The sequence below is a fragment of the Brassica napus genome, chromosome A10 (genome assembly GCF_020379485.1).
Source record: "Brassica napus cultivar Da-Ae chromosome A10, Da-Ae, whole genome shotgun sequence".
NCBI classification, from domain to species: Eukaryota; Viridiplantae; Streptophyta; class Magnoliopsida; order Brassicales; family Brassicaceae; genus Brassica; species Brassica napus.
Genome location: NC_063443.1, coordinates 16,874,430 through 16,891,931, shown reverse-complemented (window position 1 = coordinate 16,891,931; position 17,502 = coordinate 16,874,430). Strand labels below are relative to the sequence as shown.

The following is a 17,502-nucleotide window of genomic DNA, read 5'->3' as shown; positions in this document are numbered from 1 at the left end:
AGATCATTTGTAATATGCATATATTTAGTAACTCAAATCATCTCAAAATTTTATATAACTATTAGAGAAAATACCAATGACCAAATGTCTTCAAAAGTGCTTGAGAAAAGAAAATTAAATTTGAAACAAAAAACATTTTTAGTATCATGATACGGTTCATGCATATACTTTATCACATGCCTTCATATCCGAAAGAAAAGCTGACATCGCATATAAATTATATTAAAAAGAAAGAGAGAAAGACATCTCTTACAATATACAAATAAGAAACTACATACTTTATAAATTCTCAACCAAAAGGAAACCGTAAAAGTTGAAGACATGTTTCTTGTTTTGTGAGGCTCAATAAACAACCATCTCAACAATAAATATACATATTGCGTTTAGTAAAGAATGTTTTAGAACGATTAGGTAGGAATTCGTACGTTACAAACCATTAACCAATAATAATAACATCAAGAAAATCTAGTAATGCAGAAGCACGTAGGTGGGATCCGTGAAAAGTTAAAGTATAGCTGGTCATAATTTATACTAACAATCAAATATTAAACACGAAGATCGGACACACACACCCTTGACCCTTGTGGTGTGTCTCTCCAAACGAAACAGAACAAAAAATAAAACTAAATTTCAAAAGAGAGGAGATTGATAACTTGCACCCAGAAGAAGTAAATATCGCACTATACAGTATACAACACGAGTAAAAAAAGGCTAAAAGGAAGCTGTCGATGAGTTTTACAGGGACAAAGCTTTTGCTGCATTTGAAAACTTAGTCACAGACTTTATTTTTCATTATTAAAATTCAAAGCCATTGATACTCCACCAGCACCTTCACAAAGCAAGCTTTCCCTTTACATATACAGTCCCCATCCTGTTTTTTTAGCTCTGAGTACATTCAAATGGGTGAAAGTTCCCTTCTGCAAACTCTTGCATCCTAAACCTCTGCAGAAGCTCCACAGACCTACAAATGGATAACAAAACACCAAAATTTAACTTTACAAACTCTGATTCCTTCTGCCTTAGCTTAGTATCACAGAAAATCTCACAGAGGGTTCTCTCGATTGCGGCTTAGCTTCTGTTGATTACTCTCCATTGCTTCCACTACATTGGCTGTTGCAGGTCCAGCTGATCCACCCGCTACAATCGATGGCACTGATGCGATTGGACTCCACATCTCCACACACATTTTTTCAACTTCCAAATGTTAGTTTAAGAGCTCTTCAATTAAAAATTGCATGGGCACTTGCTTACCTTTATTGTGTTATCGATTCCACTCGTTGCTACAACGCTGTCAAACGGATGGCACTGGATGCAGTTCACAACTAGAAACAAAAGATAAATTTTTTTAGCCAACTAATGAAATTCGAGAAAAAATGATTTATATATTAATGGAAAGAAGTGATAAACAACAAACAAAAACCTGCTTCATCGCCAACAAGTACTTTCATAAGCCTCCCCGTCTGCTTCTCCCATATAAACCACCTACCATCATCACTTCCACACGCAATATATTCACCTAAAATGTGGTAATAAATGTTCACAGAAAGTCAATAACTATGTAATCTTTTTCCTACCTCGCTGGAATTGCATTCAGATGAACATAAAATTTGCAACCCGAACACAAAAACGCACCTCTCTGGCCGAGAAAACTGGCTTGCTTAATATCAGTTCCAATGTTACAGTGGCCAATATATCTACGCTTCATATCAATGGCTCCCTCCGGCTTTAATCACCAAGAAACCAATGGGGTAGATGGTATACATCAAGTTAACGAGGAGTATGAAACACAACACACAAGAAACCAAATACTAACTGGAACACAAATTTAATATGCTAAGTTTTTTTTTTCTGAAATACAATCGAACAGTTGCATAATCTGAAAACTAACCTGATAAGAGGTTCTATCATTTTGAGATGACGATGCAGTTCCTGAGGAGCCATTATCACCAGAATTTTCTATGGGCTTATTATCATCACTTACTCTATGAATTCTTAGATTTAGGCTACCACGCATAGCATTCGAGTCTGGATCTCCTCCTTCATCATCTGACATGGAAGTTTGAATATCAACCTCTAATTCCTCATCATAATCAGACTGGTCTCCTTCGGATCTCGACATATCATGCGAACTGTCACTGTTCGCCTCTGATCTATAAAGTATGTCGCTCAAAGAAAGTACTCTACCAGTTCCTCCTTCTGGCTCCTCTTTTTTGTCAGCTCCAGCTAATTTGTCAATCAAAAAACAAGTACATGGATATTAAAATGTAAAAATAAGAACCCTTGATCTGTATTATATTCTCGTAATTGCTTACTAGTAACAGATGATTATAATTTATGAAAAAGCGAAAAACAATACAACTAAACAGGAACAGCAAGAAAATATATAAAACAACTAAGCAGTTTCATCTAGAAGAAAAGACATACACTAAAGGTCACAAACCTGCTTGAAGATCCCTTTTAATGCTCTCCACCTTTGCCACTATATCAGCATCCGATGGTTTCAATTGTTGTGCAGCAGTCGCAAAATCCAGAGCTTCTTTACACTTTCCCAACTGCATGAAAGCACGAATATATACGAAAATGGAAAGGTGACCAAAATAAAGGACCAACAGTATGTCAGATCGTAAAATAAAATTTTAACTGCAATCAGAGCTATGAATTTACTTGCTGCAATGCTTCAGACATGTAGTAATGTGCTTTAAAAGATGAAGCATCAATTCTCCTTGCATTTTGGCAATCTCTTGCGGCCATATGAGCATCATTCTTCCACTTCCTCTGGAAAATAAAGAATTCAACTGATTGAGATTATCAGCGAGGACTAACGTAGGGATTCAAGGTAATTACAGGCACCAGTTTTAAAGGACCTTGAGCAACAATGCGGCACGAGTACAAAGGCATTCATGCCTTACGGCTGACTCAATATCATTAGAATGCGCATCCAGAACTTCATTAGCTGCCTCAATTGCATAGAAAATATCCGTACCCTCTTCTAAAGAACTTTTAGCAAGTTCTACCAATTCGGTGCACTTCTTTAACTGAAAAGAATAGAGTCAGATGCACTAAGCAAATGGGATGGCAAGGTCACTTTATGAAACAATTACAATAGGGATGTGCGTACCATTGCAGCGTTGCCATTTCTGTGAAAGCCATTTTGAGTGGTGGAAACCTGAGGTGTAGATTCTACATCATGGAGAATGTTACTCAAAGAAAAGAAGTTCGCTACATCTCCTGGTGTGTATTGCATGGTTCCAACGCCTACATGTAACAAATCAAGGTAAGAATCAAAGTACAGCGAGAAGAATCAAAACAAGTTTCGTTCCAATATGAATATTCACTTCTTTCTCTTAGCAAATGCAATTATATACCCGTATGCTTAACTATTCACGGAATTTAAGCTTAAAGCAGCAAGCATGTAAACTGTAAATACCATTATTTACATTCATCAGGTACACATGCTCCCCGCTGTAACTGAGCAAAACTTCTTCACCATTAGGACTGAAAGTTACATGAGTTAGGTGCAAATTTGTTCGCCCCTGAAATATTCCAAATACGTAGTGGACAGTGAGTTTGAATTAAAAAGCCTTTTATTTAAGAACACAGCAATGCTGAAGTAGAAGAGTATATTAATATCAATCAAATAAAACTAACACGTTCAGAAAGATGCATGGGACAGAAATAATTGACACATGGAGGCGGAGGCATCCTTTTCCGACATGATGTCAACGGAGGGAGCATCCTTCTATCGTACAAACGAGCAAACGCATCACTGTCAAAGGAGAGAAAAAAAATAACTAAGACGTTAATTAAGAAAAAGGAGAGAAATTTGATTCACAAACACGGTGACAAATACCTCCCACCAACGAGAAGTAGGTGTGGTCTTGTGGCACTTATATCACACGACTTCAGGGACAGAGTCTGCTTAGGAGGATCCGCTAGTGCTCTTTTGGCTCCACTTCGCAGGTCAAGCTGCAAAACTCAGAGCTATCAACAAGGCATCGCAAAATTCAGAGCTAATCAACATGTAACCAAATTTGAATATTACAAGAACACTGCGGCAATCTTGGTGAGCGGATCCAGCAGGAGGACAAGAGGTGGATTCACGGAAATCATGCTGCCGCAGAGTCCCATCTTCGCTAGCACTCCATACAACATTGGGGTTGCCTGGTTCGACCTGCATGATGGTAAAAAACAAACAGCTGAAAATGGAAGACACCAAAAAACTTATTAAAAAAAGAGGTCTTACAGCTAGCTTTTTCACTCTCCGCGTGTGGCATTGGTACATTGCCGACGGTGTAAGAGCATTGTCATCATCTGCTCTACCTCTTAACCCGGCTAGATTGAATAGCCTAACCTATATAATATATGACAAAGACACATCCCAATGAATACCAAATTCAATACCGAAAAAGGAGTGAGTTTAACATACTTCAGCATCTCCAGCACCAGAAACGACAAGCTCGTCAGAGGTTTCAGGGACGAACTTGGTACAGAATATATTGGCAGTATGCCCCGACTCTACAGAATGCACAAGCTTTCGACTGGAGTAATCCCAAATATTAACCTACAAATTACAACCAAAAAAAAAAAAATTTTAACATTCAATACAAGTCAACACTACAGAACCTCTCAACAGAAATCAGATGCTCAAACGGATTATAATTTACAAATCATTCACTCTCCTCCAAATCTATAATAACAACAATATGAACTTTTATCCACTAAACATCACTCCGGATCACTATAAACTGTTCTCTGCGACATCTTAAGCAAACCAAAGACGCTCATAAACAAATTTTTAGTTTATCAGGATAACGCAAGGAAGGTTAAAGGAATCAGATATTTACCCTTAAATCATCTGATCCAGAAACCAAGAGTGATCCAGTAGAGTTCCATGAGATAGCATTAACACAGCCTTGATGTCCCTGCCACACACACACACACAATAAACATTCATGAATTCAATTAAGTTATAAATAAACAAATCCAATAATAATAAAAAAAAGATTACCTCGAGTTCCTGTTCCTGGGAGAGTCTACGAACCAATGAAGAATGTAATTGCATTCTTTGATCAACGTCCTACACATACAAACAACACTCCCACAAAGACTCAATTAGTTTTGGGTTACACTAAGCAATGAGCCAAAATATAAAGTGAAGAAAAGTCTGATTGAGGAAAAGTAAAAGGGATTGAATAGAGAAACGTACATGACTTGGCTCCGTGGACCTCGAGTGGAGGAGATTGAAGATGTTACCATCATGGAAGCTTAGATTTTCCATGCTCGAAAGCGATCGCCACCACCGATCAGATAGAGAAGAAAGAAAGAAGCTCGAGACAAATACACAGCAAAATAAAAGCCCCTTTGCCTCTTGGCTTTGCTTTTTTTTTTTCACCGTACCCGCTGGATCATTCTACTGATGGATGATCCCCTGCGCATATATGTTGCGTATCCATGTACTCCCAACACATCTGAGCCGTTCGTTTCTTTACGATTTAATTTACTGTGCTGCTTTGTCAAAATCGAGTAATTATTGGTGAGGTTGACTGGTCTCAGCAGTAATTATTTTTTCGGCCCATTGTAGAATTCTTGTAAAATCAGGTTTGTATGAAACAGCCCATTATTAATTCTGCATTTTCTTCCGAAATTGAGAATTATAAAATCCTTTGAAAGTAGAACAATCCATGGAACTAGTAGGCTTCTACATACTCTACGGCAAGATCCTTAGCATGCAATGCTGGATCTGGATATCATCATGTGTTCAGCACACATCAAAGCCATTCTACTTTTCTTTTTTTGCAGTTTAAGAACATCAGCAAACCAAATTTAATTAAATTATAGTCTAATTTCATAGAATCATCGTCATGAAAGTTCATGCATCCCTGCACAGGAATGAAAGTCTATTCCGGGTCAATGACATATAACAAAGCGTCACGCTTAAAGATTTATCGTAACCAAACATAAATTTTTTATTACTTGTAATGAAACTGAAGAAACAGTCTTGGTATATACTGACATCACTAGTTGCCAAAGAATTTGGATACAACATATATCCTACTGATCGAAGAACCAACAACTCCAACAAATCCTACGTAAGAGAGAGGCTACTTGACGCAGGAGCAACACAGTATATGTTGTATATGCAATCTTATAGGCAGTATATCACAACTGTACAAGACCACAGAACTCATCCAAGTCATATTCTAAAATCCACAATGTTCAGTGCTCTATTTTTTGGTCATCTGAACAACATATGCATGTATATGTCTTTTGTACACATTTGTGATATCAAGTCATCAACTACATAACCATTAAAAGGCACCAAGTATATCTCTAATACATAGCACACATATGCATAGAGAGATAACTTAAAGATGTTTTATGCAATCTTGTTCCATAGTAGTATTAACCAACGTAATGAATGGGTATACCAATTTTTCCAGTCTTAAAGACGTGAGTCCGCCATATACTACGGATTTGCTAAAACATAACTACGAAAAATCTATTTAGCCAAAACACAATAGACATTTATTACTAATCTAATATTTATATAACAAATCCAGTAAAACCTCAACTAACGTTTGATGGTAGGATAGTTAAATGTTCCTATTAAATTGCTTTTGCTAGACGATAATCTTTTTCTTCACCACAACAATCGGATATTAGCTCACTCTCAGACGTATCAGTGTATATCTGACCATCTCTGGCTGATTATACCTCTTGATTGTGCACAGCTAATCAAAAGACCTTAGATCACAATAGTCACTTAACCAACACATAAACTACAATTCCTCTGATTAAGAGCTCATCAACTCCCAACTTTTGTTGATTGTCGCCATTAAACCATTGATAAACCCAATCTAATCTTATTCCATGGATTCAAGTGTATTCTATAAATAGTTGACTAACCTTTTATAGTTGGGGGACATTCAATATAGTTGTGATCTAGATCGTCTGCAAAAACAAAACGTGTTTGTTCCAGTGACAATAGAGATTTAGAATATAAACATTATACTCCAACGAGTCTAGCAAGCAAAATTGGTCAACGAAACGTAACCCAAACAGATCTTATGAGAGGTCTAACAGATAGTGAGATAGGGTCTGTGTATACACACATTCACATATATGTCATGTCTAAAGATATTATAAGACAAGATCATCTTGGAAGTCTAGAACCTATATCATATGCCAATCAAAGAAAATTTGGTATATATGCAACACATGTATATATAAATTGGTATACAGACATGAGCTAACAAATGATCACCAAGATTCATGAAGGAGAAGTTATGACAGAACGAGAATGAGCACGCAAAAGTAAACTGTATACATATTAATTTTATACAATTCTCCCTTTGTGTGCTCGGTCTCTTCTGTCAACTTCTTTTCCCCCATCAACATATATTTATTTGCGACCATATTTAAGCATGTACTATATAGAAAAAAAACATATATGTATGTATATTCATTTATATTCAGGTAACTATAGCCCAGAAACCGATGATAAAAGAGAGTTAAACAGAAAAAAAAAAAAAAAAAAGACACAAGTACAGATAGACGGTACTTGAAATCAAATCTAGGAATAATAGCAACTAAAACGTGACCTCGATCGATGGTTCCATAAAAGGAAAGTACAAATCTAAGTACTGACACAATAATGTAAATTAGGGTTTCTTCTCTGATTTACAGCCCTAGATCTCTTTCAAAAGAACCGAGTCTAGACAGAACTGAATCTAGAAAAAAAAAACTGAATCTAGAAAGAACGGTGATGAACTGATGATACACTCAGGGTTGAATCTGGAACGGATACAGATGAGTTTATTTTTTTTTTTTTTTTTTTTGAAGATACAGATGAGTTTATTTCCTTTAGTCTTATATGTATTATATCACTCTCTTGCATGCAACAAATGTATATGTGTCGGCTCGGTTTGCTCGCTATCGAAAGAAAAGAGAAGTTAAATAGAGAATCGTAAAACCCTAGAATGAACAAAATCTGAAGCCAGATTCACTGGAATCAGAAAATAAGGTGAGAAACAGAGAGGGAGGGGAGAAAAGTAAGTACGGATGAGAAACGCTTGGCTATGGTTCGTCGGAAAGAGAAACGTGTCTCGATCAAAGGCCAGGCTTTGTCGTTGGTCGTTTGATGTGATCTGAGAGACGATATGAGCCGTTGGATTTGTCTTTTTCTTATTCATCAGTTCTGTCTCTTTGCCGTATTATCTGTTAATAATGTCCTCCTCGTAATTGATTGGGCCTTTAGCGAGGGTAACACGCCATTAGCCAACGATTAGAATAGTTAAAAGTGATAGTAGTGTTAAAGTAACTAATGCGGTGGAAATATGGATTAACAGGCGGCAGGACTATATATGATGATGCTTAAGATCATCTCCAATTGCTCTACTTTTTTTTATATAGTTTACGCTGAAATAAAACAACTCGAACAATTTTTGCTTACATAATATTATTTTATAAAGTAGAATATAGAAAAATATCATTGGAGCAAAAGTTACTTTATAATAGAATTGTTCTATTTTTATATTTTTGTGTAAATTATAAAAAGAAAATAGTATGTTCATTGCAGATGTTCAATGCTTATAGATTAAAAAAAACTTAGTTGTGTTTTCCGTTTGTTTAAAAAATAAAATGAATATAATTAACAATTTGAATATCGAAAATAGTGAAAATGCAGATATAAAAAAGTTATCACTTGAAAATATATTATATATGGATATAAATTTAATATCCATAAAACTGTATACTTTTGTTTTAATCTTTATGAAAGTTTTGAAAAATCATTTTATATTTGTACTTTAACAAAGTCCTTTAGCAGAGTTAGCCATTAAGTACACTACACCCCCAAGACCAAAGCTGCACATTATAATTATACCGTTATTCAGAAAGGTTTTCAGATTAACATTTGTAGTTAACAAATAAAGTTATTAGTTTGGTATTCTTATGACTGAAGAATTACATTATGCTTGGATTCACTGTTAAATATCACATACGCTAGTGTACCATGACTAATAACAAGCTTATGTAGTGCATACCATCTTCATATATGACGTGATTGAAACCGATTTGCAAGTTAAAAGCACAATTGTATCAAAGAGGGAGTGAGACTAAATGAAAAAACATTCATTCAATAACAATCATAGTTTATTACTTTGGTTGAAATTTCGGTTCGGATTATTCGAATCAGATTCAGGTTCAGATTTGGTTATGGGGTAAAATACCTAGGCCTATGTCCAACTCATAAGAAATCAGGCATATATAGCACGTGTTGCCGTTTATTTGTTTTTGTCATCAACGGTAATTGTTATCTACACTCAGGCCAGCAAACAATTACGCATCAGTTATTACTGGACAACAAGAAGCAGAATCTTTGATTTTGGTGAATGTGTTGAATTCGGACACTTTTTATATAGAGAATTGTCGTAGATGATGGAGAATAGACAAGAAGCAGAATCATAACTTGTTATTTTCTAATAAATTACATGCGTTGACTGTAAGTAAGTATTAAGATGTATACTAGTTTATATGAAAAAACTGAATTAATTATTACAAAGGTGCAGATTATGCTTCAGGGTAAGTGGGAAGCACGATGATGCCCTTGACTCCGTATTAATAATGATCAGAATCAATATTCCTTTATCATTCTTTTTCTCATTAATAATTGTCTTCTTTGTTCAATTTATTGGCACTCGTTTGAGTTGGAGAATCGCTTTACGGATTTTTATGAACAACATGTTAACTTTGATGAAAGTATGATATACTACATGTTTTTTGATCTAGAATGATTATCTGCATGAACAGAGACGTTTATAAATCGTCATGAATCAGATAAGATTGGTGTCTATAACATTTTATGGTTGGATTACCCCACAGACATTGAATTCATTAAAAAAAAGAATATGATTATTGAAGAGAGAAAATGTTGTTAGCAACAAGTTGTTTAATGGGTGCATGTATCTGTGGATGAAACGTCTTGTACATATGCGTGTATACGAATCAACAAAGTCAATCATATAACAAGTATATATTTTTAGCAAAAGGAAATGTATAACAACTAGATTGACTAGACTATAACTTTTAACACGAACAAAATTCAGTATATATGCATTCTAATGAATATTATTTTTTCATGGGTAGCTTTCAGATTTAAGGATCCATAAATATTTTAAGATTATTTTTGATAATTTCATAGTTTTAAAACTATAAAATCTACATTGAACAGTTGTTTATAATTTTAGGACTAAAACAAGTGTTTATTTAAAACCGGCTATGATTTTCCTATACGTTCAATATAACAAGATTTTACAATATGACACTTACAATAGTTCAATTTCAACATGAAAATGAAGACAATTAATACTGTTTAAAAAGTGCAGAAAAATCATGGAAGTTAGAAACGAACGGAATTTCCGTGATGCACATTAATAAGAAATGGTTATCATATCAAAATATCATTCAATTATTTAAGAAACAAAAAAATAAAATTATTATTACAAAACTGAAGAACGGACAATACGGATATAATAATTCGCAAACTGGGCCCCCCTCCCAAAACGTAATGATTGATGTAAGAAGGCGCACGGTAAAACGTCGTCGTAACGAACCTTCCATCGGACAAACAAAAACGACATCGTTCAAGTTGGTTCACACACTTCTCTTTATTTATCCTCAAAACCTACCCTCTCTCCCCGTTGTCCGAGAACTCCTCTGCGTATCCTCTAGATCTGTTCGTTTTCGAACATCTGTTATTGCTTAATCTGAGGTACGTTACGTTACACTCCACCCTGCCTGAATCTGTTTAACAGTTACGGTTCGTTTGTTATTTTTTCTGTTTCTTATTTTTCTCTTTTTTTATCTCAGATCTACCGATCTCCGTACAGGTTTTGTTGTCCGTATGCTGTGTTATTATCAGATCTGTGATTCCTATGGCGGAGACTCTCAAAGAAGATTCGATAATGATTCGAGAGGTCTGGAACAACAACCTCCTCGAGGAATTCGCGCTGATCCGCGAGATCGTCGACAAGTACCCCTTCATCGCCATGGACACCGAGTTCCCCGGCGTGGTCCTCAAACCCGTGGAAACGTTCAAGTATAACAACGATCTCAACTACCGCACCCTCAAAGAAAACGTGGATCTCCTAAAATTGATCCAGCTCGGTCTAACCTTCTCCGACGAGGACGGCAACCTCCCCACCTGCGGCACCGACAAGTTCTGCATCTGGCAGTTCAACTTCCGCGAGTTTAACATAGGCGAAGACATCTACGCTAGCGAGTCCATCGAGCTGCTGCGCCAGTGCGGGATCGATTTCAAGAAGAACGTCGAGAAGGGGATCGACGTGGTCCGGTTCGGGGAGCTGATGATGTCCTCGGGGATCGTGTTGAACGATTCGATCTCGTGGATTACTTTTCATGGCGGTTATGATTTTGGTTATTTGGTGAAGCTTCTGACTTGCAAGGAGCTGCCTCTCAGGCAGGCGGATTTCTTCAAGATGTTGTTTGTGTATTTCCCCACGGTTTACGATATTAAGTACTTGATGACTTTCTGCAACGGGCTTTTCGGAGGGCTGAACAGGCTTGCGGAGCTTATGGGTGTGGAGAGAGTTGGGATTTGTCATCAGGCTGGGTCTGATAGCTTGCTCACGTTAGGCTCGTTTAGGAAGCTCAAGGAACGTTATTTCCCTGGGTCGACTGATAAGTACACTGGAGTCTTGTATGGTCTAGGTGTGGAAGATTCTGCTACTAGTACTGCTATTGCTAATTAAGTTTAAGAGGGGATTTGCATTAGGTTTTTTCAGTCTTTGTGAGTGTGAGACCAATTAGACTTTGTGTTTGTGTAAATTGGTTTTAGTAAGTGATTGTTGTTTCTTTGTTTTTTTTTTTCTTTTCGGGAAAGAAAAAACCTCTTTGATCAAATGAGGAGGGGTTGTTGTTAATGTTTTAGCTTTGAGTTTCTGAATGTATATCATTTCAGCTACCCCGTTTCATTAATAAATAAATCTCAAAATTATAATTTATTTTTCTTTTTTAGCAATGTGACATTTTTAAGTGAACGGTCTCTTGCAGCGGTTGCTTGTTCCATCTCGCTGTAACTGACTCTGCGTTGGAATTGGATTTGCAAAATTTGGTTTCTGTCGAAGGGAGAGTATGTGTGTATTTTGTAGTTAATCCATAAACGAGTTTGTAAAACATGTCAAATGCTGATTTGTGTGATATAAATGCTCAATAACTGTGGCCTAAAGGAAAGCTCAAGGACTTATTTATTATTATCATCATATTATGTACACCTGAAGAACATGAGTGGGACTTTAAAAGAAACAAAGCAATAGTAGCCATCCTATCATTCTATCAAGGACTACAGCAGCAGCAAGTTCTAACAGTAGCGTACTGTAAGAAAAAAAAAGGCATTTGGTGTATAGTCAAGACGACCTTTTAAGTTTTAACATTCTTTGGTGTCTGAATTGGGCCTTTAGTTGTGGGCTCTCATTGGACCTTTATTTGTATACTTGGCTTCTGATTTGGTCGTTTTGTGGGCTTTGATCTCTGGTCATCAGAAGGAGAAGAAAGGCCTGTGGCATTATCATCTAACGATTACACTTTTTCATGTTCGTCTAATAAATTAGATGTGCTTAATAAGTTTTACAAACATGTCTCTTAGACAACTCTTCTTCGAGTACTCTAAACATTCTTCTAGTCTAAAAAACCTGTGTAATCAACTCATATAATTGTGGATATATTTGTTTTAGTACTTTGTGAATGATTTTAGTAATTTTAGTTAGTAATGGATAAGAGAAATGATATTCAAAGGCCTTGCATGTTTATCAAATTGCTTTGTACCAGCAATATATCAGTGCCAACCCTAGTTATAACGATTAGTTTTTTTTTTTAGATTTCTAACGTATTCCATGAAAGAGTGCTTTGAATAGTTGGATTGGATCATGTAACTAATCAGCAGCACGTGTTTATTCCTTCAAAAGTTCAAAGTTAAGCCACCTCTTCTTTTGTGTATTAACAAGAAAGAAGCCGTCATTTTGTTTGAGTGTTCCCATTTCCCAGCACAAAGCAAGATACTCCCCCCATCTACACTTATTTGCAATGATACATATCACTGCTTTGCTGGTTTTTCATCGGTTATTTAGTTTTATAATCCTTTTATTTGTTTGGTTAAATACTTAAATATATACAAGAAAAAGTCAAATGTGTAATTATTTGGCTTCATGGATGCTATACAGCCATAAACATTTTCAATCCATTAACAAACAAAATAAACAGATTTCTCAACCCTTAAAAGTAGGGATCATCAGTGTTTAGATAAGATGAAAATTTAATTTTTTTCAAAAGCCTAAACTTTCAATCCCATTTTCTGATTGATTTAGCTGTCAAGCACTCGTATACTTGGCTGTTAGTTTGTTCTGTTGTGGAAAAGGTAAGATTATGGATATTTTTATTTTTAATTATTCATCACAAATTGGTAAGCAAGGTTAAGATGTAATTTGGAAGGGATGTTCTGAATATTTCTGGAAGAGACATATGAGATCTTACTAAAAAGATTTATTTGATTTGTGATTACTGATTACATAAACAATGTTATATTTGTAATCATTCATGTGGGGGTGTGTTTCCCCTGCACCAAGTCTTTCGCCTTCCCCTTTTTCATCATGTTTCTTGTTTTTTCTCAGTGTCATTAGAAATATAAATGACCGTATCCTTTCGTTACAACATCATGTGATCAGGATTTCATCTTGTAGTTTATGGAGTAGTTTACGATTGAGTTTCTCACTGAAGAAAACAAAAAATACAGATAAAAAACACTAGCCACTGTCGTTTAATAGTGAAATCAAATATTTAATTTTAATGATTAACTAACAATTATATCTTTTAACACAAACAAAATTGATTCTCCGAATCAGGTTCCCTATTTCTTAAGTTTGTAACATTGGACCCACCAATTATAGGTCGCATTCAACAAAAGACTCAACATACTTAAAACTACTTGTCCTAACTCCTAACTATTACATTTTTGGATTTTACTACACATTTTTATTTATTTATTTTTGGTTTCCACTAAGTATTAATTTAAGCTAAAGCTTGGAAAAATATAAACATATCAAAGATTCTTATCTCCAACCCTAGATGAGACGTGTTGTCGTTACACTTTGTTTTCCCACCCAAACCAGAACAATTTATTGGACTTCAATATTTTTGTAAAAAGCCAAACTATATTCATTTTTAATTAATACTCTATGACAAACCATTGATTATCTTCTGTCACTAACAAGGAGCGAACTACATACAAACTCTATAAATTAATAATATCAGAACTATAAAAAAGTTTAAATAATAAAACTATTAATTTACAAAAAAAAATAAAGATTTTTTATATTAGAATATATTTTTAAATAATAAGAAAATGGTTTATTCTTCGTGTATATATTAATTAAGTTTTTAAAATTTGACTTTCATATCGTTTTTATTATACTATTTAGTGCCAGAATTTAAATATAATTTTAGATATAATTTTACTAAATATTATCAAAATATATTGAAGTATTAAAAAATAGAGATGAACTTTTTTGAGAATGTAAAATTGTTTGTACTTATATAAATCTTATATAATTTTAATGGTACTATATATTTACATAGAATTTTTTAAAAATTATTATTTTATTATTTTATCGATTTGTATCATATTTTGAAGTGGTCTAGTTCGGAACCAAATAAATTTATTAATTAACATGTTTATTAATTTATCGAGTATTAATTTATAGAGTTTATATTGTAATTCTCTTTTGTCGCATTAAATATTATTGACTAATATTTTGTTAGTAATGACCTTTATTAATAACCTTTATTAATCCACAGAAAGAAAAAAATGTTAGTGCTAGATATCACTAGATATTTACAAATGATGTCGAGTAATTAAGACGAAACGTTATGAGAAATTATACTTGATAAAGTATACATATTTCCAAAGGAAAATAGATTCAGTTCTGAACTCTCAAGTGCGTTGGGACAGCAGAGTTGGCTCCAAAAACTAAAGTATTCAGAAAGTGATAATTAATGTCCCTTAATACATACAATAGCATTCAAGCGGAAAGTAAAGCATAGTAGAAATGATCACAATAATTATACATGGATCCAAACACACAAATATCCATGATCAATAATAGGAAACAAATAATGTAATCCTTGTTTCAACACAAGCATTCGACATATTGCTAAGGCCATTTAGTAACTATATATGGCACGAGAAAAACTACATGAAGAATCATATAAAAGTGGCAGTCACTGTGAAGTAGAATGTGTATATAGATTGGTACTGTGGATATGAAACCCCTTCACCGTAAAATCCGGGTAACTATTAAGGATTCCAATGGTTATAAAGAGGAGAGGAGTGAATATGAAGCAAACATCAAAAGGAAGAGTAGAAAGAGTACAAAAGAGAGACAGAGAAGCAAAGGAAATCAACAGTAGAAAGCTAAAAGGAAACAGATATGTCCACTTTCCTCTCAAAGTTTCAAAAGTACACAGAAACATCAAACATACCTGAATACTATCACTTGGTCCACTCTCCCTCTCTCTCTCTCTTGTTATTGAGCATCCTTTTCATTTCATTATCACTTGTTGTCATCTTCATCTACTCCATCAACAGGTTGTGTTTCATCAAACAAATAAAACGGGTCCCAGTTTTTTGGAAAATCTTTGGAACTGCTAAGCTTTCTTTTGTCTTGTTCCCCCCTCATCTCCTTTCTTCCTCTTACAAAATAGTCTAAAAAATATCCATTAGTTTACACAAAAACTGAACACTGTACATATTCAATCACACATTTGAAAGATGGGTCACCAATGATGGTTTAGTAATATCCTCTACACATATATCCGCGGTTGCATACGCTATATACACCATAAGAAGACGAGTTGGCCGGTTGGCCCTGGCCCCTATGAGAATCTGTCCATAGGAAACAACTCATCTATCAATCAGAGCCAGATTTATCCTGGTCACAATGGTCCACTCGATGATAAATATCAAGCACAGTTATAAACTATAAGAAAACATATATGACATGTAAGTTTTTTTTGGGTGAAATATATGGCATGTAAGTTGAAGAACTATTAAGCATATAAGGAAGGGCATAAGACATAGAGAAGAAGAAGAAGAAAAAAAAAATAAAGTAAAATAATGCATAATAGAGAACAGAGGTTTGTCTATCAAAGTAGAAAGCAGACAAATAAAAAGGTTGATGTGAAGTGAAAGTTGGCTCCTATAAAAGGGATAAACACAGGTATTAGATGGTGGAGTTCCAATCAGCTTCAAGTGTTTTGTTCTGTCTTTGTGTGTGTGTGTGTGTTGTGTGTCAGCAAAACCAAACCAAACCCATCTCTCTCTCATCTTCTTACTACTTTTCTCCACTTATATTAAAAACCCAAAAGCATTTCTAGCAAGTACTCTTTCCTTATGTAGTATCATCTTCTGAGAAAAAAAAACCATCACCTCATGGATGCCTCCAGGGACGAGCCAAAGCCATCTGATTCCTCATGCATCGTTTCCACATCCAACACTCTTTCATTGAGCCTAGAGCATTACAACATAGACGCAGAAGAAGATGACTATGACCAAAAACCAGGAGAGGAAGGCATAAAGCTCGACCTTATGCTAGCAGAATATGATTATAGTCAACCACAGATCAATCAAGAACTCAATCTCATCGACAACTTAGACGCGAGTGTAGCCACTCCGAGTCATAAAGGGTCAACTTCCACTGAGCAGAAGCTCTTCTCATGCAACTACTGTCAAAGAACGTTCTACAGCTCACAAGCCCTTGGTGGTCACCAAAACGCCCACAAAAGAGAGAGGACTTTGGCTAAGCGAGGGAAACAGATGGAAGCTTTTGGCCATCCCTATGGCTATGCTCCTGTTCCGTTCCATGGACAGTACAGCAACAGATCATTGGGTATTCAGGCTCACTCAATGAGTCACAAGCTAAGTTCATACAACGCCTTTGGTGCTGGTGAGTATGGTCAGTTCAGCTGGTCAAGGACACCACTTGTTCAGCAACCAGCCATAGGTAGACTATCTTCAACAATAGAGAACCGTCATCAGATGATGTTTCCTCCACCGTTGACTTCAACATGTGAGAACTTCGGTAGGTTCGGTGCTGGAACAATTCCAGTAGATTCTGAAGAAGAGCAGCAGAAGAACCTTGACTTGTCCCTCAAACTCTGAGATTCTTCTTGTCTCTTCAATTGTTTTTTCTTTGTGCTGGTTTTTTGTTGTCATTGATATGTTCACCAGTATTACTCAAGTGTTAGTACTTATTATTGTGAGTATATTTTGTCTAGCATAGATTTATGTTGTACATGTTTCCATATTTCTACAAGTTTTCAGCTAGACATCAATGGATTTCTTTTACTATATTAAACTTTTTTAGAGTGTGTAAGAAAGATATGGTACAGGCAGATTTTGTCATGGATAACCAGTAAAGAAAAGATTTATGG

The 17,502-nt window shown here is 35.2% G+C and overlaps 3 protein-coding genes across 4 annotated transcripts; 2 read left to right on the top strand and 1 right to left on the bottom strand.

Annotated features, from left to right (window-relative positions):
* Positions 1-624: 624 nt before the first annotated feature.
* On the bottom strand, positions 625-7,806 carry LOC106372441 (protein ALTERED SEED GERMINATION 2-like). Its single transcript, XM_048742410.1, has 19 exons — positions 5,207-7,806; positions 5,009-5,077; positions 4,845-4,922; positions 4,427-4,561; positions 4,244-4,351; positions 4,043-4,171; positions 3,851-3,966; positions 3,649-3,766; positions 3,428-3,533; positions 3,119-3,255; positions 2,865-3,035; positions 2,665-2,775; positions 2,441-2,552; positions 1,889-2,223; positions 1,633-1,723; positions 1,421-1,516; positions 1,252-1,322; positions 1,047-1,174; positions 625-961 (listed from the first exon to the last, which is right to left on the bottom strand). The coding sequence occupies exons 1-19, from the start codon at positions 5,276-5,278 to the stop codon at positions 880-882; spliced, it is 2,265 nt and encodes a 754-aa protein (XP_048598367.1). The 5' UTR covers positions 5,279-7,806; the 3' UTR covers positions 625-879.
* A 2,721-nt stretch (positions 7,807-10,527) lies between these two features.
* Positions 10,528-12,023, top strand: LOC106372440 (probable CCR4-associated factor 1 homolog 10). 2 transcript variants are annotated; one of them, XM_013812654.3, is made up of 2 exons: positions 10,528-10,771; positions 10,890-12,023. In XM_013812654.3, the coding sequence occupies exon 2, from the start codon at positions 10,935-10,937 to the stop codon at positions 11,769-11,771; it is 837 nt and encodes a 278-aa protein (XP_013668108.2). In that variant the 5' UTR covers positions 10,528-10,771; positions 10,890-10,934; the 3' UTR covers positions 11,772-12,023. The 2 variants fall into 2 exon arrangements, with proteins under 2 accessions (XP_013668108.2, XP_013668107.2); XM_013812653.3 differs by having other exon boundaries at positions 10,870-12,023.
* Positions 12,024-15,179: 3,156 nt separating this feature from the next.
* On the top strand, positions 15,180-17,421 carry LOC106370665 (zinc finger protein 3). The gene has a single exon (XM_013810662.3). The coding sequence runs from the start codon at positions 16,502-16,504 to the stop codon at positions 17,228-17,230; it is 729 nt and encodes a 242-aa protein (XP_013666116.2). The 5' UTR covers positions 15,180-16,501; the 3' UTR covers positions 17,231-17,421.
* Positions 17,422-17,502: the final 81 nt, after the last annotated feature.